The sequence below is a fragment of the Vombatus ursinus genome, unplaced genomic scaffold (assembly GCF_900497805.2).
Source record: "Vombatus ursinus unplaced genomic scaffold, bare-nosed wombat genome assembly UNPS02011334.1, whole genome shotgun sequence".
Taxonomy (NCBI): Eukaryota; Metazoa; Chordata; class Mammalia; order Diprotodontia; family Vombatidae; genus Vombatus; species Vombatus ursinus.
Genome location: NW_020951112.1, coordinates 8,684,031 through 8,709,399, shown reverse-complemented (window position 1 = coordinate 8,709,399; position 25,369 = coordinate 8,684,031). Strand labels below are relative to the sequence as shown.

At 40.1% G+C, this 25,369-nt stretch overlaps 1 protein-coding gene across 2 annotated transcripts in view; it reads left to right on the top strand.

The window, feature by feature from the left end:
- The window catches only part of VEZT (vezatin, adherens junctions transmembrane protein), an 88,706-nt gene that overhangs the window by 26,956 nt on the left and 36,381 nt on the right, over positions 1–25,369 (top strand). For both annotated transcript variants that reach the window (XM_027855823.1, XM_027855822.1), the window contains exons 2-5: positions 7,585–7,719; positions 14,123–14,209; positions 20,691–20,866; positions 22,295–22,570. In XM_027855823.1, coding sequence (XP_027711624.1) covers positions 7,585–7,719; positions 14,123–14,209; positions 20,691–20,866; positions 22,295–22,570 — 674 coding nt within the window. The remainder of the gene's footprint in view (positions 1–7,584; positions 7,720–14,122; positions 14,210–20,690; positions 20,867–22,294; positions 22,571–25,369) is intronic.

The following is a 25,369-nucleotide window of genomic DNA, read 5'->3' as shown; positions in this document are numbered from 1 at the left end:
AGCTCTTCCTACTGCTCTCAGCTCTCCCAACTAATCAGATTTTAGAAATCACCTGTCTTGATACTTTTCTTTAGAATGAGCCCAAATCTGGCCCACTGCACATTCCACCTATTACTATTGATAAGATCAAATCTAATCCCTCTTGGACAAGATGAACCATCAAATACACAAACAAAGCTGTTCAGTTCCCTCTAAGTCTTTTCTTTTCCAAGCTAAACATCCCCAACTCCCTATCCAGTCTTATACAACATGGTTGAATCCTCTTACCCTTTTGATTGTTCTCCCCTGGGTGCATCCTGGTTTGTCAGTATCCTTTTTTAATTTAAAAAAAAATATTTTTTAATTCCTGCGGAATGAAATTTTCCTTGTAACAAAAGCAGCTAAGCAAAAACACTCAAGATGGTGTTTGACAGTGTATACATCTACAGCATTCTGCCATGAAGAACATATGTGTTATCTGTTCTCAAGGATCATTACTGGTTTACGATTACTCAGAATTTGGCTTTCTTTCAGCAATCTTTTCACTCATTGCCCCTAGTAAAATGTGGCACCTAGGACTGAACACACTATTCCTGGTATGGTCCAGTGCCCTATTTCATCCAGTATGAAGGCAGGGGCTTGTGCCAATGATAAGCTGTCAGGTGTACCACCCAACACCAGGGGATGCTCTAGGGCCATTCTCGGCCTCTGGCAGCTGCCGTGACTCGCCACGTGGGCTCTGCCCTTTATGGGTGGTGATGACCTACATTTCTAGGGATTTGGTATCAGCTGTCAAGAAGCATTTATTAAGTGGCTACTAGGTGCCTGGTCCTGTGCTAAGCCCTGGGAATGCAAATAGAACCCTAAAGACAACCCCTTATAAAAGGGATCTGAAAAGGGGAGGTGGGGTGAAGGAATGGAGAATGGTATAGAAAGTTCCAGAGGAGATGAGTCCACAGACAAGCCTAGAGAGGCATGAAGATATCTTTGGCCTGGGCTTCTTCCTTAATTTGGAGGTTCTGGGAGGACCATCCAATTAGAAGATAAAGTCACAGGGCCAGAGATGCCCATTTATCCAATCAGCTTCTTGGTTCACAATGCTGCGCTCTACTGAGGAAAAACCTTGCCTTTTTGTGTGAAGGAAATAAAAATATTAATTTGTAAGATGTGTCCTCCTTCACGTGATGCGTGAAGGTCAGGTCCAAACCCCCCATCCCCCACCCCTTCCCTTTCATTTGCCTCAGGCAAACCACAAACCCTGGAGCTTTGAGAAACTGTTCCGAGGCTCAGATCAAACTTCTCACTCCCCATCTTGGATGAAAAGGGAAGAAGAAGCCACTCATGGACTCGGGATCCCACGGCTAGTCTGGGCATTTGAGGTTTGACCCAGATTCTGCAGCATTGCGCTTTCTCAGTAGCCTGTGCCTGCTGTTGGTGGATGTTAACCCACCTAGACACACACACATTTTTCAGTTCCTTCTCTACCAAATAAAATACAAGCTCTTTTTCTTTTAAAAATTCATCTGATATGTTTATTGTCTAATCCAAAGCTGTCAAACTCAAATAAGAAATGGATCCCTCTGCAGGCGCATATCAACTTTGGGTGGGGTGTTTGTGACCCCCAGAATAATCAAATCAGAGACTTTTTCTTAAGAAAGGCAAAAAGGAGTTTTATTGCTTTCTCATGAGAAAGGACACACCCAGTATTCGCTCAGGATGGCTCCAGCCAGGGTGTGTGTTTGAGTGTCTTGTAAAGCAGAATATATAGACCCTATCCACAGTGTCCCCGCCCTAACCCCCTTACCCTCAACCCACTGGCTGGGTATATTAGGGGCACAATCTATTCGTGGAATTCTAACTTCTAGGGAAGGAAGTTCGAAACAAGTTAGAGGGGAGTGGTCTCTTTGCACAACCAGAACATCCGGTTTAGCCACATGGAACATCCGGTTTAGCCAGAATGTGCTGCAAGGCATCTGAGTGCAGTCTCTCAACAGTCATAAGTATGAAAAGTAACTGAGGTCGGGGTTAGTTCATTCCCCTGAGGGGGCTTCACCCTATATTATCCCATTCTCGCCTTTATCTTGTTTACATATTTGTGTGAACCAATAGACCAAGAAATCAATTAATCAATAACCTAATCTCCCCCTGTCCTCTTTTCTTATCAATCCTGTGGGAACCAAACTGTTGGCATTCGTCACAACTTAGAAAACCACAAATTAACATTACTTGTGTTGTGTTGTATTTTTATTTTGTTAATCAGTTCCCAATTACATTTTAATCTGGTTCTGCCTTCACTCTGAAGTTTTCACTGGTCCAGGAATGCTGGGAGATTCACACTTCTGGTCTAGTCCTTATCTCTCCATCTTCTGAACCAAGAGTAGCATAAGATACTTGATCAAAACTTTGCTGAAATCTAGGTAAATTATATACCCACAGCATTCCCCTCATCCACTACTTTAATAATCCTGTCAAAAAAGGAAATGAAGTTGATCTATCCTGATCTGTTCTTGGTGAAGCCAGGTTGGTTTGAAATACAAACTCTTGTTGGTGGTGGTGTTGTTTGTCCTTCGTTCTGGAAGAGGACCATGACATCTGACATCAGGGAGGTGATGCCTTGACATGCAAGTGAATTGGATTTAAGTGAGGGAGGGCTGTGAAAAGTTGTCAGCCTCACTTTATCCTCCAGAGCCATCTGGTCCAGTGGTGAGATATAGATAAGGATGAGGTGACATGGTCCTGGATGCAGTGGGTGACCTTGGCCTTTTTAAGCTAAGGTCATTAACAGATCTCAATCTGACTGAGGCAGAGCCCATTCATTGATTAAGACTAGGTAAGAAATGAGGCAAAGAACAGCCTCTTTACCTAGTCCAAAAAAAAAAAAATCAATCTGGGAGGGGAAGACTCTGAAGGTTTCTGAGGAAAACAGAAACAATTGCTATTTACATTCACTCTGACCCAGTCAGGGCCCAAACAATGACCTATCGGGGCTTGGCCTGGGACCTATTGTTGGCCAATCAATGAGAGCCAGAGTGTTTAAGGCTTGGTCCTTTAGGGGGGAAAAAAAAAAGTTTCAGAGGCCAAAATTTACATTCTTTTGGGCAGAGCACCCTCTGGTAAGGGTATGGTACCCTATGCCAGAGCTGCAGGTTGTGCAAGCAGCTTATGACCCTCTGGCCTCTTGTGGCATGCCAGAGGATTTTGATTTGGGGTGGCCTGCAAAAAATGTGGAGGAAAACATCCTTTGTATGTGGAGGAAATTCTTTGGAATTGCCTCAAGCGGCCCCCTGGCCAGGCCTGCCCTATATGGAGAGAGTTGTGTTGCCCAACTGGCAGCCCACCCTCCCTTCTTTGTTTCATATACTCTTTTTTTTTTCTTTTTTCATTTTTTTTTCCTTAGGCAATTGGGGTTAAGTGACTTGCCCAGGGTCACACAGCTAGTAAGTGTCAAGTGTTTGGTCTGAGGCTGGATTTGAACTCAGGTCTTCCTGACTCCAGGACCAGTGCTCTATCCACTGTGCCACCTAACTGCCCCCTGTTTTGTACACTTCCAATCTGCTCACTTTAACCTAATCTCATCCTGCCCTTCCCTATCTGTCTTCCTTTGTGTTTATTGCTTTCCTTCTGGCCTGTCAGCATTTATGAAGTCACTGGGGATGCTGAAAGAAGCAAAAGCCAGTCCCTGCCCTCAGGGAGCTCATGATCTAATGAACCTAGAAGTCGACCATCTCTGCCCACTCAAATACTTCTCCTTCAAGCCCTAATTTCAATAGGACATCTAAGTTGATTCCACCACCCTCTTACTCCTTCCATACAAGCAGTTCTACCTGCCTTGAGTCTCTCAGATTGCTTTTATGCATTTGATCATTTTCTAATTTGTATTATGGCTTTTTCTTGCATGACCTATTGCCACTTGAGTGTAAATGCCTCAGAGACAGGAATTGTATTAATTTTCCATCTTTGCCACATCAGCATTTAACATAATATAATATAACTCGTTCATAGGTATTTAATAAATGCTGATTAAAATGTGAGCTTTATCCTTGTTTGCTATAGGATTTAAAGTTTGTGTAAGTATGAATGTTTGTCGTAGAAAATGCACAAAATAGTCACTATCGACAACCTGGAGCCAGGAATTTGATTTTGCTATTTATATTTAGTGTCTTGTGTTCTGAAACTGGGCTGGAAAGGACTTTGTTAGTCAAAGAACTCTATATTGTTCAACCTTTTCCAAGACTCAAGGTAAAATCTTACTATTTGCAGAATTACTATTTTATAAAGTTGGATATGTAGCCCTTACTAAATTAGACATCAGAAATAAAAAGAAAAGTAAAGGCTCATGACTATTAAATGACTGTTCCAAGTATGCCTTTATGTATGAGGTCATAAGTTGTATGTAATTTACATTTTTATACCTCGAATCACTTTGAAATTACTGGGGGTTGTTGATTTTTAAAAGAATGCAAACCTCCAATAATATTTAAGAACCATGAGGCATCTCTTGTGAGCGGAGAACTATGCTGAGCACTGGCATTGGTAGAACTTTTCAAAGATACACAGTTTGTGCCCTCATGAAGCGTAATCTAGCCAGGGGAAGGAAACAAACACAGATGTTATGCACAGTGTTACCTAAGTGCATAAGAACCCACGTAAAGTGATAGGTGAGGTTAGGGAGCACAAGGGAGAGTCAGGGAACGCTTCCTGGAGGAGCTTTAAAGTAGAGGAATTTAGGAGATGAAAGGGGAGGGGATGGATGCTATAACCACAAGATAAAGCCTGAACAAAGAGACGGAGACAAAAAATGAGCAGTGGGTCTACAGATGTGTCAAATTTGGCTGCAATCTAAAGTGTATAGAGGGGAGTGATAGGAGATAAGTGAAGTGGTGCCGGGATATGATGGACCATGCGCAGAGAAGACTTTGGACTTTATTCCAGAGGAAACGGAGAACCACTGGAATTTTTTGAACTGATGTAGCATAACTAGTATCTGTGCATAATAAAGATTAGTCTTACCACAGTAGGAAGGATGGATGGAAGAGGGAAAAGGAGGGAGAAAGCATGTGGAGAGAAGCGAGGAGAGGAACAGATGGGGGAGGTGGCTGAGGAGGAAGGGTAGCAGGACTTCAGCTACTTGGATAGAAAAGGTAAGGGTCAGGGAAGTGCTGAAGTGTTTAAACATTTTCTGTTTACCATAGACAGCTGGAGGAGTGATTGAGATGGAGGTTGGAGTGGAGGAGATGATCTCCTCTTGTTAGCTAGTGATGGTTTTTAAGTCCACAAAGAGTAGAACTGCAGATGTTAGTTAAAGTTGTTTTGAGAAATGAACATTGGAGTCAAAATATAATTTGGTAGAATTGGAGAAAACCACTTCAGCCAAAAGAAATACAAGAAACCTCATACACAGCATGTGGGAGCTTCTCAGGAAATCTTTGTGGCTCACTATTCCTGTAAATTTCAGCTGAGAGAAAACATACATAATACCAACAATAGTACCAGAAAATGACAAAAACAACTCATCTGGATCATGAAGTTGCCAAGTGCACTAAGATTGCCCTGATGGGTAAAATAATTTGTTTAGGAAAAAAATAAGCCATGTCTAACAGGAAATCCAAAACTTTGCAGAAGAAGCACTTTGAGGAAATTACTTTTGCCAATCCTAGCAAAAGGAAAAGAAAAGAAAAGAAAAGTAAAGAAAAGAAAAAGGTGACTGAGGTTCCCAAGTGAATTTGGAAGCCCAAGGAGTGGCTTCCGATTTAAATGGATCATCCCAGTTTTATCCTCTAAGAAAGACTATACCAAAGCAGCACTATCCACTTTCCAAAATTTCCAGGTCAAATTCAGTAGACTAAGTAATAGCACCATTGTTCTTGGCTTACATTTACAAAGGAAGGTCCAGTGTGTAGGCAGCAGAGGTGCCAGGATTTCAGTAAGATGTTTTCACTGATAGCTTTTTCTCTCACAACCTAATTGTACCAGATGCTTTGTAGCCCTAAAAGCTACATTCGGTACTGTAAGCTACCAGGCTTTGTATCTAAGAGAAGTCAGAATGACTTGAATAGGAAAAGATTAGACCGTTAGAATGCTCCATAATGTATGGCTACATCTGATAAGAGGAGAGCCCATAAGTATCAGATGCTGGTCTGATGCGAAATGGAGTTCACCGAGGAAAGGAGTTGGCAGTTTGATCAGGTACCCTACTTTGGTTCAGTTAGTAGCAGCTCCAAAAGTGACTTAACTTTGGACTTAACTAAATCTGAAGAATTTAGTTCCAAAATCAGCCCAGTCTCTCTTGTTCCTCAGAATCAGATAAGAAATGAGACTCAGTCATACACACCACAGCCCCTATGGCCTGTCCTAGGCTGAATTCATAAAAAATTGCCATTTGGAAATGAAGAGGATAGGAGCTAGTCTAGTTACTGCCTCATTCCATGCTCCCAAATGAAGTTGATATAGGAGGGCAAAGCAGATGCCATGTCAGGTGTTAGAGGGTGTTTGTGACACCACTATCGTCTGAGGTTTAAAGAAGTCCAGAAGCTAAATTTAAAATGCTATTTGAATGAAGGGTATATCCATATGTCTAGATGTATGCTGAAACAATAATATTGAACTCTTCATTTTAATTCCATATGCTTTCATAGGAAGTTTTACATTTTCTCAAATAATACCATAGACTCATACCATATATATACATGTGTATGTCTGTACATACATGCAGGTGTGTATATATATATGTATGTATGTATGTATGTATATGTATATGTATATGTGTGTACATATATATATGTAGTAGTCTGTACAATCTTTTTAAACCCAAGAAGATCGATACACACTCTTACCAAATGTGTTCTGTTGGGACCAAAATCTAGGGAGCAAAGGAGCAAAAAAAGATTGTATATTCAGGGACCCAAGGCCTTTAAACAAACAAACAAAAAAAAATAGCCTACTACTAATGTGAGAGTTTTCTTTAGGACTCCAAAATCATTTTTTAATGCAGTACTCAAGAGTGGTTCCTTTTCTGTTCCCCTGCAGCTATAATTTATTAAATTCTACAGCGTGTTTTTTGAAACCAGAGAGTTCTTTATAGAAAAAGGCTTCTCTAAAGGGGGAGCTTGGGCACGTGAGAACAAATAGCAGAGTTGAATGGAGTATGATGAGATATTTTTAATGTTCCATAGTTGATAAAGCAGTCATTTCATTTGATCCTTATAAAGCTTTGGGGCAGGTGGTGCCATTATTACTCTTTCAGTGCTCTTACAGATAGTATCCAAGCTAAGCAAATGTCAGACCCTGCATGTGCCCTGAGTCCCCCAACTCTTAGTACAGCGAGGGTTCTTTCCACCTGATGTAATGTTGCTTCTGAGACTGGACCCTAAAACTCTTGAATGTTTGCCTTCACTCGGATAAAGCCAATCCTTTTTACTGGCGTGTTTTCTTTGTTTTAGTTTTCAGTTGATAGGTTTACTTAACCATTTCATCCTTAATCATTTGTTGCCAGCAGCTGAAGATTGCAGTTATATTGATTTTCTTACATAGGTTTTCAGTCTTTTCTGGGAAATAACGAAACTCTTGGAAAACTCTTAGTGCCACTTCTCTTTTTATCTCTTTCAGAATTCTCCACTTTACCAGTACTTGCAAGATTTGGGCCAGACTGACTTTGAAATATGTTCTTCTGTGTCACCAAAAGCAGAACAATGCACCTCCGAAGAGGGACAGCAAGAGAATTCTACCAAGATGCCATCAAATGTGAGTACCTGCATGCTAATAAGAACATTTATTGGAGAATCAACTCATTGGGTTTTTTTTTTTAATCTATTCACATTAATAAGTACTTTTTTTTTTATTCCTTCCAGGCCTAAACTCCACTACACCCTGCCCCCCCATGAAAAACACCAAAAAAATTTAAAGATTTGATTCTGATTTCATCACTCATTATTCGATATAAATTTTTGATATCTGGACTCCCAGATACTGTTACTTCATCAGAACCTAACACTAAAGTAGTTTATATAAAGTTTATATAAGATGAAATGAGGCTACATATACTTAAATATTGAGCTTTCTTTATAGCCATCCATCAAGGAGATAAGCTAGCAGGAAGTCTAGGTTGAAGAGGTAGGCCTGGACTTTGCAAGCCACATGCAAGGATGGAAAGTGTGATAATAGATCTAGTGATTGAAGGGAAGCTGTGAATACTGTTCTTTTGTTCCTTTTCCAGCCCTCATTTGTTACAGGACTGTAACAATATTCCAAGGATTGACCTTTGGAACCAAATAGATAGTCTTAGACAGGGATGGGGAACCTGCAGTCTCACGGCCACATGTGGCCCTCTAGGTCCTCAAGTACGACCCTTTGACTGGATCCAGACTTCTCAGAACGGTGACTGGATTCTGTCAAAGGGCCGCGCTTGAGGACCTAGAGGGCCACATGTGGCCTTGAGCCCATAGGTTCCCCATCCCTGGTCTTAGAGAAGGCAGGTAGAGGAAACCCAGCAAGAAGAATTCTAGCTAGTGCTAAAAGTACTGCTATGTAGAATTGAAGTCTAGAGGGAAGGGCTAACTGCATAGTGAACACTGGAAGTTTATGTACATGTGTGGTAAAGAGACTGCTTTTCTATCCCCACCTTTCCACATCCTCATCATGGTAGGCACTCTGCTGGCAGAGGGCTTTCTGGATGGGACCACAGGCTTGGGAATTAGCAGCTTCATCTCAGTTTCTGCTGAGGCTTCTATTTCTCTGAGCTAGCCAGCAGTAGTGTAGGGCCCATCCTAGAAACAGGACTTGAGTAGACAGCATCTGAATCTCTCTGTCCCTGTTTTGTTTAAAAATATGAACATTCTTAGGAAGGCCCCCATCTTATCGGATAATTACTTAATTATCTGCTAAAGCTGCAGTGGGAGAGTGTCCAAGACAAACTCAAATTACTTCATATGTTTTGCTTAAGTCTTTGTCACCTCTGTTATGTGTCTTAGACGGTCAGCTGTTGCTATTTAAAGTGGTTCTGCTTTAGCTTTTGTTCTTCTACCTATTCATTTAAATGAGGGTTTCCTCCATCACTGCAGATCACCAGGTCGCTGCAGCCAGTCTTCTGCCGCTCAGCCTCTTCACCCTGAGATAGCTAACCATGATAACAAACACATGATCATTGACCAGGCCCAGATGTCAAGAATCCCACCAGTTATTGCAGGCCTAGCCTTTAAAACCCCAGGATCACCTCTATCGCATCAGAGTTGTAGTAGAACTCATTGGATGTTTAGAATCATTGTTCATAAATATTTATTTCTTGGGCACCAAATATGTAATGGGACATTCTGTTGCAGGAACATTTAGGCAACCTTTATTTTAACCTATAAACATGGCATAGCACAGTTTGCAGTTGTTAATGGATCATTGATTCATGTTGATTCATGATACATGTGGGTAGGTGGGATGTGTAAACAGTTCATAATGCAAAATAAACAATTGCAGAAAAGAAATACAGGGTGCTATAAGAATTCAGGTGAAAAAGTATTTGGGAAAAAGAAGCTATGAGAAAGGTAGTATCAGGGAAGGCTTGTGGCATTTAGGTTGGTTCTTGAAAGATTATGCCAGTGAAGACATCCCAAGACACGAGATTATAACAGGGAATATTAGCAGGAATGTGACATGGACATGTGAGATAGGATGAGTAGTGGGAATACACAGAGCATATTCATGGAACAGTGAATTGTCCAGTGTGGTGTGGGATAAAGTGGGAAGGGCAGTTTGGTGTCACATTATGAAGGACCTTGAATTCCAGGCTGAGGTGTTTGTGTTTTATTTGGTAAGCCATAGGGAGCCATGGAAGGCTTCTTGAGCAGTAGAGCCACATGGTCAGATCTTTATGTAAAGAAGATTAATCTGACAGCAGTGTATAGGCTGTATTGGAGTAGGAAGGTTCTGAGACTCTTGCAGTAACCTGGGCAAGAACTCATGAGGCTAAAGTTAGGGCAGTCGACGTAGAAAGCAAAGGGATATACCTGAGAGAGACTGCAAAGGCAGGCCTGATGGAACAGGAGAGTAACTGCATGGAAGTGGTGAGAGGAAGGAGAAGTCAAAGATGACCAGGAGGAGGGCCCATTAGTAGTTGGGGTGGAAGGGGGATGATGAATTTAGCTTTGAACGTGTTGGGATTGAGGTGTTCAATTGGAACTGTAACCCAAAAGCTATTCAGTTGTGTAGACCCAGCAATACCACTACTTGGTCCATATCCCAAAGACGTCAGGGAAAGAGAAAGAGGACTTATATGTACAAAAGCATTTATTGTAGCTCTTTTTCTGGTAGCAAAGAATTGGAAATTAAGGGGATGCCCATCGATTGGGGAATGGCTGAACAAGTCGTGATATATGATTATAATGGAAAACTGTTATGATGCAAGAAATGATGAAGGGGATGGTTTCAGAAAAACCTGAGAAGAATTATATGAACTGATGCAGAGTGACATGATTAGAACCAGGGGAACAATTTATGCAGTAACAGCAATGCTGTGAAAATCATCATTTCTGAAAGACCTGGTAACTGATTCACATGATGATCACCCATAGTTCCAAAGGACTCATGAGAAAACATACTGCCCACCTCCAGAAAGAGAACCAATGAACTCATAATGCAGATTGAAGCACATTTTCTTCTATTTATTTCTTTTTCTTGCTTTTTTTGGTGGAGAAATTAGGGAATATGGCTAGTGAGGAAATATGTTTTATGTGACTATTTGTATTTGCAGTGGGTTCTATTTTTCTTGCCTTCTCAATGGAGTGAGGAGGAAGAGAATTTGGAAATCAAAATAAAAGTGAATTTAAAAAATTTTTATAATTTATTTATTCTTAGTTTTCAACATTCACTTCCATAAGATTTTGAGTTTTAAATTTTCTTCCCCTCTCTCTCTCCTCCCCCCTTGCCAAGCATGAAATCTGATATTGGCTTTACTTATACATTCATATTAAGCTTATTTTCACATTAGCATGATGTAAAGAAGAATTAGTACTAATGGGAAGATCCACAAGATAGAAAAAAACAAAACATAACAACAAAAGAAAAGGAGAGCAAATAAGTATGCTTGCATTGCTGAGAAGAGCTAAGTCTATCAAAGTCAGTGATCACGCTGTGAGACAGTTACTGTGTATGATGTTCTCCTGGTTCTGCTCATTTCATTCAGCATCAGTTCATATAAGTTTTCCAGGTTTTGCTGAAGTCCACCTGCTCATCATTTCTTATGGCACAATAATATTCCATTACCTTCATATACTACAACTTGTTCATCCATTCCCCAGTTGATAGGCATCCCCTCAATTTCCAATTGTTGGCCACCAAAAAGAGGTGCTATAAATATTTTTGTGCATATGGGTCCTTTTCCGTTTTTGGTGATCTCTTTGGGATGCAGATTTAGAAGTAGTATTGCTGGGTCAAAGGATATGCACAATTTTGTAGCCCTTTGGGCATAGTTCCAAATTGTTCTCCAGAATGGTTGATCAGTTCACAACTCCACCAACAATGCATTAATGTTCCAATTTTCCCACATCTTCTCTGACATTTATCATTTTCCTGTTTTGTTATGTTAGCCAATCTGATAGATGTGATGTTGTACCTCAGAGTTGTTTTGATTTGCATTTCTCTAATCAACAGTGATTTAGAGCATTTTTTCATATGACTATAGATGGCTTTAATTTCTTCCTCTGAAAACTGCCTGTTCATATCCTTTGACCGTTTATCAATTGGGGAATGACTTGTGTTCTTATAAATTTGATTCAGTTCTCTATATATTTTAGAAATGAGGCCTTTATCAGAGACACTGGCTGTAAAAGTTATTTCCCAGCTTTCTGCTTCCCTTCTAATCTTGGTTGCATTGGCTTTGTTTGTGCAAAAACTTTTCAATGTAATGTAATCAAAGTCATCCATTTAACATTTCATAATGTTCTCTGTCTCTTGTTTGATCATAAATTCTTCCCTTCTCTATAGATCTGATAGGTAAACTATTTCTTGCTCTCCTAGTTTGCTTGTAGTATCAATCTTTATATCTACATCATGCACCCATTTTGACTTTATCTTGGTATAGGGTGTAAGATGAAGAAGTTAAAGCTATCTATAGTTATTTGAAAAAATGCTCTAAATCACTATTGATTGGAGAAATGCAAATCAAAACAACTACCACATCACACCTATCTAATTGGCTAACATGACAAAACAGGAAAATGATTAATGTTAGAGAAGTAGTTTCTGCCATACTATTTTCCAGTTTTCCGTCAGTTTTTATTAAATAGTGAATTCTTATCCCAGAAGCTGGAGTCTTTGGATTTATCAAATAGTTGATCACTATAGGTATTGACTGAAAAAAAAATTTTTTTAAAGAGATTGAGGTACTGGCAGGAGGAGAGAGATCCCAGGGATGTAAAACTGAGAAGTGATAGAACTATGCAGGTAGATACAACTACTAAGAGAGGAAACAGAGGGAGAGAAGACAGAGCTGTGAGGAATACCTATTTTATAGGGCTGAAAAAAGAAAAGAACCATCGGAGGCTGGCAGAGAAACCGCCCTGGGATTATTAGCCTTTTGGCTGTGGGGCCCTTGGGCAGTGGAGCCTGTGAACCCCTTCTCAGAAGAATGTTTTTAAATGCAGAAAATAAAATACATAGAAACACAAAAGAGACCAATTATATGGGGAAAGTTATCAAAATATTTAAAAATCAGGCTATAAACCCCTGATCTAAGAGAGAAGAAAATTACCAGTAAAGTACAGTGTTACAGAAGCCCAAGTCATAGAAAGCATCAAAGATAGGCTAGCAAGCATAGTATCAGATCCTTCATCGAGTTACTGAGAAGGAGCTTTGGGATTTGAAAGAAGATTCACCTGCAACCCTGCTAAAAGAATAATGTCCGCAGAGTGCTACAGAATCCAGCTTTCATTAGGTGTAAAGTATTGGGTGGTAAATGAGATGATGCCATACAAAGATCAGGTGATATTTGGCCTCAAAAAGAGAAGAGATGAAAGGAGGACCCATGAGAGCTGTCTCTAGGGCTGTCCTGTGGAAAAGAGCTTGAACTTTTTCTGTGTCCTCCCAGAGGGCAAAACTAGGAAATCTCAGAGAGGTGGAAGTTTCAGATTTTGGCTCACATAAGAAGAAACGGGCTAATAATTAGGAACATCTCAGGGAAAAATGGGCTGACCTAGGGGTCACTGGAAGTCTTCACACAGAGGCTGGAAGACCACTTGGTAGAGATGCTGTAGAAAGCATTCCTATTCCTATGAGTTGGAGTAGATTAGAGTTCTAGCCAGACAAGATTCTTGGATTCTGAGAGTAGAGCAGTATTCCAAAAAATTTGGCAATAAAGAGAAAAGAAAGAAGGGTAATGGGGAGTGACAGAAAAAAAAATAGAGGGAATGATAGAGTAAAACCTTGATTAAGTTCAGTGCTTGAGGAATTGCATAGTCTAATGAATTGATATTTTTTCTCTTCAGCTCACCTGATAAATCTTGTTTCGTTTCTTCTTTGTTATTCTTTTTTTTTTCCTAAAATGCATTATACTGCTTTCCTGACTGTATTAGTATAGAATAGTGTTCAAAATGGAATCTTTGATATACAGAATTTTTAAAATCACTGTTAAAGTCAGTTATTATATAGTACTATGGATCTAAGGTACAAGCTTTGGGACTGACTGAATACTGACTGAGACATATCCTGTAACATTTTTTCTCCTAATCTTTGATATTTGCTTACTTTGCCATTAGCCTCCTTTTTAACCAAAAAAAAAAAAAACAAAACAGTTCAGTAATAACCATTCTAGTCATTTGAGCATTTCACTTAATTGAAGTTTTACTGCAGTTTGGGTGGAGCTAAACATTTCAGCATCTTTTTGTTCCATATTTTTATTGGTGTGTGTATTCTTTCCACCACTGGAGAATATTACCTCTGTAACTTCATAGGCAGTCTTCAGGAGTGGTAGCCAGAAAGCTCATCCCCCTGTCATCAGCCTGGGGATGACTGACCCTCAAAGCCTGTCCAGCCTGAACTAACATTGCACTTTGATAGGTTTCAGGAGCCCAACATCTGCCCTCCGTGGTGAGGCCTTGGAGTAAAACTTGAGTATAGGGTGGGACTTAATGTTCCTTCTATGTTCTTTACCTCCCTTCCCCAGGGTATCCTGTTAAACTGGGCTGAAAGCTTCACCAGGTGGACGTCGCTGTTTCAGTGCTGTAAGAATGATGACTTGCTCCGCAAATTGGTGAGTTTCTCTTCTTGATTTCTTTTGAGATCCCTTTTCCAAGCTGAATCGATCATGGTCACAGAGTGAAATTACTTTTAAGTCACTTTTTACATTATAAATTGGTGTAACAGAAGGAGCCCTGGGCTAGGAATGAGGCTCTGAATTTTCAGAGAGTGAACGAACTCTGGTTGGCTGAAAGATGCCATGGAACTAATCTTCCGAATATTGGATATAGCTCTTGCCAGAGGTCCCTCCAGGTCTTGAAGCCTTATTTTCAACATTGAGCAAATCATTTTATTTCTCTAGGCCTGTTGTCTCAATTATAAAATGAGGACTTTGGATTCTATGATGTTTGAAATCCCTTGGGGCTTTAACTGCCCGTAATTCTAAAGTGCCAAGCCATACATCAGTACCATCTCCCGTTGCACTTTCCTTTCTTTTCCTACTTCTTCCCCCTCTCCCAAGACCCTAAGGCTCCTGGGAAAAGAAAAAGGTGTTTCTCCCTGGTTCATAAATTCTTTTCAAAAATTAATTCCAATCCAATGCTATTGATAAGACATAGAACATATATATTTCCCAAAGACTTGGAGTTACTCCATTTTGAGACTTTTGGTTACTTGTTCTTCTTTCTGGTCATGATGTATCTCTTAGACCTGGATGCTTAAGGCTCTTCACGCAAAGAACCTTTATGCCTTTCAGCTCTGTGTTTCTGTACTAGTGCAATTTTCAAAACATGTTTTTAAATGGCCAAACACAATGAATTTTCTTCAACTCTGAAAAAGAAGAATCAACAACACTTAGAACAGTGTAGCCAGTATCTATGTGAAGAACCAACTTTACAGATGAACATACTTTGGTTTTCTACATACTTAGTTGGGGCTTGTTCACTGTTTATGACTAATTGAAGATAATTTTTCATGATACTTATTGGCAAGTACGTAATAAGGTTCATCCTTTGGGAAAGTCATACTGGAAGAATTGTAGAAGGCTCTTACTGATTTAAAATATAACCTCTATCTATGAAGAAAGAGGAACTCTAGTCACTTTTCATTAGCACTAAGCTTGCAGTAGGTGATGTGGACCTCTCTAGGCTTCAGTTCAGCTCCGGAATCTCTTCCATTTAGCCCCCATCCACACCCCACCACCGTTGGTCACAGTGTTGCATGACATGTTTTGTAGTGTAGTGCATGCACACCTCTCCTCTGAGGTCAAGTGCCTTGAACTTAGTTGGTACTTATTCACTAAAGACAGGAACTGGCAATATTTTATTGATGGTTTGGGTTGATCAAATGGTTGGTCTGAGTCATGATCACCTCAAAAAGTTGTGGCAGATGTCTCATTAGAGAAGATGAGAGAAGTCCTTTTTTGTGAAGTCAGATTTCTTGCCTTTATTGTCTGGTAGCGGTGCTGTTTTTGAAATCCCATGGCATTTCTTTTATAGTCTATCAAAACAGACCCTGCCTTCTTTCCTGGAAGTGTCTGGAGTTGTGCTGTGAGTTGTAGAGTCATTCTTTTGAAAGGTGAAATTTTCCAAGCATGATCTCATGCTCGTTTCTCTTTATGTCCAGATCAAGATTGTGAAAGATCGATGGAGGTGACTATATAGTGTCTTGCCATCTGCATCGAGCATAGGATATGAGTTGGAAGGAACATCAAAGACCCCCTAGTCAAACTTCTTCCTAGTACGGTGTACCTGACAAGTGGTCATCCAGTCTTGGCCTGAAGACGTGTAGTGTAGACGAGCCCATGCTCTCCCATGAAAGTCCAGTCTGCTTTTGGATAGCTCGAATTGATCAACCTTAATTGGTCCTCTAATTAGATAGCTTAAATTGAGTAAAAACTTGCTTTCCACCAACGTCCATTCATCATTCCTAGCTCTGCCCTCTGGGTAGCAAATATCATCCCTCTTCCATTTGACTGACTGCCATATGAACACTACATTCCTTGTTCCTTCACCGTAGTTTGATGTGGCAAAATCTCAAGACCTTTCAGTACTTTGATGCCTTCTTCTGGACGCTCTTTGGCTTCTCAGTGTCCTCCCTTAAATCAGGTCCTCAGAACTGTCACCTCCATTTTCCAGCCAACTGTACCCCTCTTCGTGCAGCCTAAGATCCCATTAGCTTCTTGGACTGCCGTGAGTCTCTTTATCCCTCCTTGGTGAAAATGAGCGTGTTCTCAGCTGGACGGCGCCCACTGGTCTCCCTCCAGTCTCCCTTCCTCCCACCCTACTCCAACCCATCCTGTGCCTGGCTAATGGACCAGGCTAGATAGACAGTTCCCATTGTCTTCTCTTCCAAGTCTGGTGTCAGCCCATCCAGTCACACCTTCCAGGACAGCTGACTTGGGACTCAGCCTTCTTTTCCTTCGAATGTGTGGCCAAGGAAAGATGAAATGCTCTCAATTCACTCAAACATTCATGCTGTTCTTCACACTGCTTCTGAAATTTTCAGCTGTTTCTCAGTTGTGTCTAACTCTTCGTAACCCTCTTTGGAGTTTTCTTGGCAAAGATAACTGAAGTGGCTTGCCAGGTCCTTCTCCAGCTCACTTGACAAGTGAGGAAACTGAGGCAAGTGGGGTTAAGGGACTTGTCCAGAGTCACCCAGCTAGTAAGTGTCTGAGGCCAGATTTGAACTTGGGAAGATGAGTCATCCTGACTCCAGGCCCAGCTCTCCTGAAATAGTCATCCCTTTTTTCCCTCCTACTTAAATCTTTCCTCCACACACACTTTAAATTTTTTTATTCTAAACTTAAGCACCAAATAAAATGGACATTTTTGTAAATAAAACAGAAAAGAAGATTGTACATGAAACTCTAGTTTCTTTTACTTATGGCTTGCTATATACACATACACACACATATATATACATGTATGTAAAAAATAAATGGAACACGTAAGTTTCAAAACTGGCCTACTTGTCTGTGATTCTTTCTGGCCTTTCATCTCTTCTCTGCATTTTTTAAAAAATGCTTCTGTGATCCTTTTTGCCTTTTTTTTTTTTCCACTACCCTGTCTCTCTCTTCTCTTTCTTCTACTTTCCCTTTCCACTGGGGAAAAAAGAAAGAAAAAAAAGTCACAGTTACAAATATGCAAAGTCAAGCAAAACAGATCACTACATTGGCCTTGTCCAGAGTCTTCCTTATTTTGTTTCTCTCTCAGGAAATGAATAGCATGCTTTATTGTCCATATTCTTTTTTTTTTCTTTTCCGTTTTCTTTTTTCTTTTTTTTTTTTTTTTTGGCAAGGCAGTTGGGGTTAAGTGACTTGCCCAGAGTCATACAGCTAGTGTTAAGTGTCTGAGGTAGGATTTGAACTCACATCCTCCTGACTCCATGGCCGGTGCTCTGTCCACTGTGCCACCAGCTGCCCCTTTGTCCATATTTTTGAATCATAGTTCAAAACTACCTTCAAGTCTCAGTTCCTTTGTTAAGGTTTTCCTAGAAGCTCCATCTAAAATTGATCTCTCCTCTTCACAATCTACAGCCCTTTCTGTATAATATGTTTTTGTATTTTATTATATTCACTTTGCCTTGTCTTTTATTTTTCTTTGAGAGCAGGGACTAAGTAAAAAATAGCAAACACAGTAGGCGCTCATTATTTTTATTTTCAGTGGAATTACAAGAGGATGCATATAGATTTTTTCAGCTGTTTTCCAATTATGCCTAGGGTTCCAAGAGCCCAGGAGGGCTGTTGGGATAGTCTTGCAAAGCTTCTTATAGATGATTTCATTTTCCAGGTGATTTGGTTCTACTTTGGAGCCTCTAGCTTTCAAAATTTCATTAGAAATGCATCCAGCGAGATGATATCAGTTCTCCATTCACTATCACATCTGACTACAATAATCTTAATATTCCTTAGGTTCTACTTTTGTAATATCAGTTTAATGGCATTTCATTCTTTGTGCATCCACAATATTTTGTAGATGATTTTAAACCTGCTTGGCATGCTAGTTATTTAGGTGTAAGTGACCAGTGTAGTGTGAGATTTGACATGTAGTGTTTTGTCCTTACTGCCAATGCCCTTATTGAAAGCCCGCATTGTTGTTGTTGTGCCTGACCCTTTGTGACTCCATTTGGGGTTTTCTCAAAGATACTGAAGTGGTTTGCCATTTCCTTCTCCTGCTCATTTTACAGATGAAGAAACTTCGACAAACAGGGTCACATAGCTAGTAAGTGTCTGAGACCAGATTTCAACTCATAAAGATGAGTCTTCCAGACTGCAGAGCTGCTTTATGCACTGTGCCACCTAGCTGCCTCAATTTGAATTGAAAGCCCCCAGAGCATTACAAATGTCCCTAAACAAGTTATGGGATTAGGGAGAAAAAAGGGAGAATCAGTAGATGTGTTAAGAAGGAGTTTAGAAATATGATAAATTAATAATTTGATTAGTTAACACTTTTTCATTCTAAGAAAGAAAGAGAATTTTTACCAGGTTTTTTTGTTTGTTTGTTTGTTTTTAAGACAATTGGGGTTAAGTGATTTGCCCAGGGTCACACAGCTAGTAAGTGTCTGAGACTGGATTTGAACTCAGGTCCTCTTGACTTCAGAACTGGTGCTCTATCCACTGTGCCACCTAGCTGCCCCTACCAGGTTTATTCAAACAGAGCCTGCACCTTGTATGTCAGCCTTAATGAGACAGGCTGCTCTCCCTAACCAGTCAAATTACCCCCTGATTGTTCATGGGAATGCAGGAGGGCAACAGTGATAGCATTTGCTAGTTTTGTTTAATAATATATTTGGCTTTATAGTGCTTCTATTTGAAACTAGGCTTACCTCTTCTGGGAATTAAGACCTCTTCAAACCAAGGAATGAAGCCAACTATAAAGTCCTAATTCATAATTTAACTGGCAGCCTCCCCAGTTCCAACGTCCTGCCCCACCCAGTGCTTAGTTCTTCTCTGCTGGAGAGAGATGGTATCATCTCCAGACATGAGCCACCCCTAATGCCTGCTCACTTCTCTCCACATTGAGATAATTTTGTTTTCTTTACATGCCTTTCTTGATGTCTGAATCTAGTTGAGAGAGCATGGGCTGGGGCAGTGTGCCGAAGGAATCGGCATGAGATAAAGAAGTCAGATAGGGCTAAGTTTTCCACAAGTCCACAAAATGAGAAATTCCATTCTGGGAAACTGAAAAGAAAGATAAGTAACTTTACCTTGAAGTCTCCCTGCTTTCAACAGTATGGGTAATGTGTTCACCAGTGCAGATGGCAGCCCCCTCACTTTTCACAAGTCATTTTGACTGAAGTACTCATATTTATTGGCCCCGTCCTGGGGCTAAGCCCCTCTGTACTTAGCCAGGCTATTCTTCCCGGGACAGACACACTATCAAACTCCACACCACCATCAAGGCCTTTCCAACAGGGTAGACTTTCAAGCCTTTGGAAACCCACTGTTAGCCCAGGTCATCAGGAGACATGTTGGCATTCCTTTATGTGCTAAACATACCCAGGTGTAAAAATGCGCTCTCCTTATAGAAAGATGACAAGGACTCCTTACCACTGGGCATTAACTCAGAGCTGACAACAGTGCTTCTAAGTTTGCATTAAGACAGGATAGTATAGCAAAAAGACTGTTGTTGCGTTTGTCGCGAAGAGACCTGAATTTGAGTTAACTGTGACCACAAGCAGTGACTTAACCTTTCTGTAGCTTCAGTGTCCCTATCTGTAAAGTGGGTAGAGATGCTTGTACCACCTGCCTCAGAGGTCTGTGGTGAGAGAAGCATTTTACCCTCTTTAAATTGATGTTTTCCCTTTGTTAAGGGTTCAACCTGTGACCCTTGGAGCAGGGTTTTTTCTTGGTGAAAAACTAAAGAGTCTATATATGGAAGCAAACCATACCCTGGATTTGCCGAAAACCTAACTTTGGTTGTAACTTCAGTCTCTAAGGGCTTTTTTTTTTCCTTCAATAAAAATTAAATTTTGGTCATACCAATGATTTCTCTACCTCTTAACCATAATCAGAATCAAACTTGAAGATTCATTTCAGCATTACATTATAGAATTATACAATTATAGAACAAGGACAGGCACTATAGGTCTTACTGGTGCATTCTTAGGATGCTACAGTCAAAAGATCGCTAGATTTACCTGTATTCAGCTCTTGGCAAATCATTTAATTGTAGTTTTTCTGTATCATGTTATGCAAACATCCTTGATTGAATCTGGTTAAACAGACTTATTCACCTATGGTTATAGCTGTCAAAGTCTTCTTGAAACAACAATACTTCATGCCAGTTTGCAATATTTTTTTGGTTCATAAAGTATCTTGCCAAGTCAATCTTCCTTGGTTCATGTTTATAATCAGGTTCGTTTGGTGGTGGTTGTTTTTTTCAATTACGAAAGTGTATTGAAGATATGGTAAACTATGAGGTTTTTTTCTTTTTAATGTTGAAATCTTTGGGGAAAATAAGCACTGTCCCCAAATAATTGGGGAAACCTAACACTCAGTTTGAAAATTGCTTATGTAATTATTAATATCTATCCTCCATTCTCTCTGTAACAAGGATGTGGGATTCCGACTTGATTCCATCCACACCATCCTGCACCAGGAAGTGCTGCTACAAGAGGATGTGGAACTGATTGAGCTCCTCGACCCCAGTATCCTGTCGACAGGGCAGCCTCAGCAACAGGAAGACGGACACCTTCCAAGTCTTCGCTCCCTGGCAACTCCTAACATTTGGTAATGTCAAGAAAACGCCTGCCCTATGCCTGGTTACCTATGTGGTACTATCAGAGGAAACTGTTACCGTATTCTTCCTTGTAAGAGGCATTAAACAGATTTCTGTATTAGCTCATTTGCAATAATTTAATTTTTGAGATAACCCCCAAAAGTGCCTTCCTAAAGTGAGTAATAAATATATACATTGAAACTGAAGATGATTTCTGAGAAACTGTCTTGATTACATTGCACTCATTGTCTCTTACATTGGTAAGATAGATTTAAGTAGGAGCCCTCGAAAGTAAAATGACCTACCCATTCACTTGCCTCAGTGTTCCAGTTTTATCTCCCTTTCTCGTATAATCATGGGGGCTTCATAAAGATGCCGACAGCAAATTACGTGATTTGTTCAAACTGATTAGTCATTCTAACATCGTCACCAATAAGCATCATCTCTCTGCCTTCGGGGAACTACTCAACAGAAACTCAGACTTAAAAAATGTGCTCCAAATTCTCTTTAATCAGAATAGGATTAGGGAACTCTGACTTTTACAATTTAAACCCGATGATGTAAATGTTACTGGTTTGTTTGGTGATGTTTTAGGATCATCATAAAAGTGGCCGATTGTTGAAAGTATTGAGCTTGTGGTTAGAGAGGGAGAGATATAGTATATGTTTATTTGGAATGGTTTGAAGTGTGACTGGACAGTAAAACTCACTCTCAATTTTTATCTTTGAGGTCATTTTTCTTTAGATGTTTTCTGGTATACTTTCAATCCTGGCTTTTTTTGATTTAATCTGGAATTAGTTAAAAGAATGATATGTCTAATACACAGAACTCTACTTTGATTGTAACAAAATGGAAATGAAAAACTAATGCTGGAATGTAGAGTGGATAAGGACAACTCCAAAAAAGAAAATTTGAGTACTTATAGTAATTATTTAAAAACAAATTACTTAGTTGAAGAAAATAATTTCTAACCAGAAAAATGTTATCTAAAGCAAATTTGTTGTGAGTAAATGCATTTATAAGAAAATAATTTAATCTAACTTTTGAAAAAGGAAGTTAGCCTCCCTGACACCCAGCATTCTCATTTTTAAAATTATGAAATTAGCTTTTAAAGCTAATGCTATATTTTTCAAGGTTAATCTAGATCTTAAAAAAAAAAATCAGTTACTCAAGAAGTATGTTTCTACTGACCTTTTGCTAACCTTGAAATTGCAAGTGTTTTTGGTACCCAACTACCCTTGTTTTGATTGTAAATATTTCACTTTTTTGACCAAGATGGTATCTCATATTTGTTATTTAAAAGAGAAGTCAAGTATCATTCTTTTGTAATTAGTAACTTGTACTATTATTATTTTCATCCATTTCAATGGCACCATTATTGTTCACTTTTTGTTCCTTTTTTCCTTAATAAACTTCCCTTTCTCTGTGCCTGTTCCTAGGGATGTTTCAATGCTGCTAGGCTACGTTAGTTTCTTCATTATGATTCCTGCTTGGTGGAATATATCTTCCTGGCCACTGTGGGGACTAATTCTCATTGTTTACTTGGTTATAAGAGCTTCAGGCTGGTGGAGGACAGCCAGCTTACAAATGACTCTAAGAAAATACAATGTCCAGCTAGAAGACACAGTAGCGAATAGCCGTGCTTTTACCAACCTCGTGAGAAAGTCTTTACGCCTCATTCAAGAGACTGAAGTCATTTCCAGAGGATTTACCCTGTGAGTCCATTTTTCATTTCCTTTTATAAATGATTCTTTTGGATCATGTAGAGATAAATATGGATATTTGTCACACAATCTGAAAAGTGTATTCATTTCCATATTCCATTTCAGTGACAGTAGAACGGTATAATTTACAAGAAAATAAGGAATGTTTTTCTCAGTTACTGAGTTAACTCCATAAATTTCACGGTGAAGGAACCTACTCTTGGACATCAAAACACTACAAAATATGCTAAATGTGAAATTTAATTATATTTTCAGTTAATAATTTGCATCTATATGCATAGTATTTCATTTGAGGATCTAGAATGTTCTATGAACATTACCTGATTGAATTTTTGAGAATAAGATCATTACTATGATTACTGGTTTATCAAAGGAAAATCACAGCATTTTAGAGTTGAAAGAGACCTAAGCAGCTATGTAGTCCCACACCCACACTGCATAGAAGGGGAGCCTCCTGTGCTGTGCCAGGCCAGTGGCCGTGCAGCCCATCCCAGATGTGCAGGGAGGCAGAGCACAGGGTAGCCTCTTCCACTCATTATTTCTAAGTTTTGCTGACAGAAAGACTGTATCTGCCGCTTTGCTGTTTTCCCCCATCACTGCTACTTCTGCCCCTCTGAGCCCGAGAGAACCAGAACCAGTGTGCCCTCTGTGTGCCCTCTGTTCTCTGTGACGGCCTTTCAGATCTTTGAGCCTGTGATGATGTCCTTCTGGAGTCTTGAATTCTCCAGCCTGAGTGTCTCCAGCTTCTTCAGCTGATCGTCATATGGCATAGAATCGAGACCTTTCACCACGATGTTTGCCTCCTCTGGACGTGCTCCAGCTTAGCAGGGGCTTTCCTTGATTCTGGAGCCAGCAGGGAAAACAGCAGGACTATTGCCCCAAGAAGCTATGTGTCCCTTAATGCAGCCCAAGGTAGCAGTTTTTTGGCTGCTGTGCCATATTGTTGCTTTATGTTGAACTTGCAGCCCTTTAAAACCCCTAGATCTCTTTCAGGTAGACAGTTACCTAGTCATGCCTACCACCCCGTGGTGCAGACCCTCCTCCCCTCACACCTGCACTATTGCAATAGCCTGCAGGCTGCTGTCCCTGCCTCAAGTCTGTCCCCACTCCAGTCCATCTTCCGCTCATCAGCCAAAGTGATTTTCACAAAGTGCAGGCTGACCATGCTATCCTCCTAGTCAGTAAACTCTGCTGGCTCCCTGTCGCCTCCAGGGTCAAATATAAAATCACTGTTTGATTTTCAACTTGCTCCCCTCCAAATACTCTGTGATCCAGTGACACTCACCTGGCTGCTTCTCACACATGTCACTCTACCTCCTGACTCTGGGTATTTTCCCTGCCTGTCCTCCCCGTCCTCATCTCTGCCTCCTGGCATCGCTGACATCCTGAAATCCCACCTTCTACAAGAAACGTTTCCCGGTCCTCCTTAATCTTAGTGCCTTCTCTCTGAAGCTACCCCTAACTTGTCCTGTCTAGATGTTATTTGTACAGAATTGTTTGCATGTTGTGTCCCCACAGACTGAGCTCCTTGAAAGCAGAGACTGTCTTTGGCATTTCTTTGTAGCCCCAGGGCTTAGCACAGCACTTGGCCCACAGTAGGTGCCTAATTAGTGTTAGTTTACTCACTGACTTTTATGAACCCAAGTGAAGAATTTTGCAGGTATCCCTGTTAAATTTCACTGTATTAGATTCAGCCCAATATTCCAGCTTATTAAGATCTTTTTGGACCCTGACAGTGACAGTCATTGTGTTAGGTATCCCTCCCAACTTTCTGCCATCTTCAGATTTTATAAGCATGCCATCCATCCTTTATACAAGTCATTGATTAAAAAATTCAAATAGCACAGAGTAACATGCCCATTCTTGGGGCACTCTCCTAGAGTTTGGCCATTCGGCTAGGTCTAGTGGTGCTCGTCTCTCTACTTTTTCATTAAGAACTTCATCTAATACTTTGCTGAAATCCAGGTAAAGCATATCTCCAGCATCTAGTGACTTAGTATCACATTTCCAGAATAGAAAAATCAGGTGGGTCTAGTCTGCCCTATTCTTGATGAAGCCATGAAGTTCTTTGTGATTTTCGCCTTCCTTTTCTACATATTTACCAGCTGTTTCTTTATTAATCTCTTCTAGAGTTTTGCTTTGTTCCCCCTGAGAATCCAAGTTATGCCCTCTGGCCCATAGTTTTCAGACCTTGGTATCTTTTTGTTTTTGAAAATCAGAATAATGTTTGCTCATCTCTGGTCCTGAGATACCTTTTCCCTAGCTCTCGGAAACTGAGACAGTGTGATTCACTGTCATGTGTTCCTTGTAAAAGACATGTTAGAAATCATCTTTTCCAAATATTGATAGATACTATATAGCCAACATCCTCCACACACTAAATAATACCTGCTTATTGAAGGTCACCGTGTTTGTGACTAGCTAAATATTTACTACTCTTTTACAAGCAACAAAGGCTGCAGGCTGCTTATTCACCAGGCTGTTTGCTAAAATATGCCCAATTAACAAGATCAGTGTTATAGTGTAGATAAGAGGAGAGTATAAACACTTACGCGGCATCTATTACGTGCCAGACACAATATTATCTCATTGGATTATATCACTTACATAAAGGAAGAGTACCAACTGAAATATAGCAGTTGTTGCTATTTTAAATTTGGTATGTAAAATCGTAGAAGCACATAAAGAGAAGAAATCTACAGATGTCGTTCGACAAATACATTGACAGAGTGCCTACACTGTGCTGAGTGAGGCAGTTTCTCTGCTGTTATTGGTCTCTTGGGAAGAAGA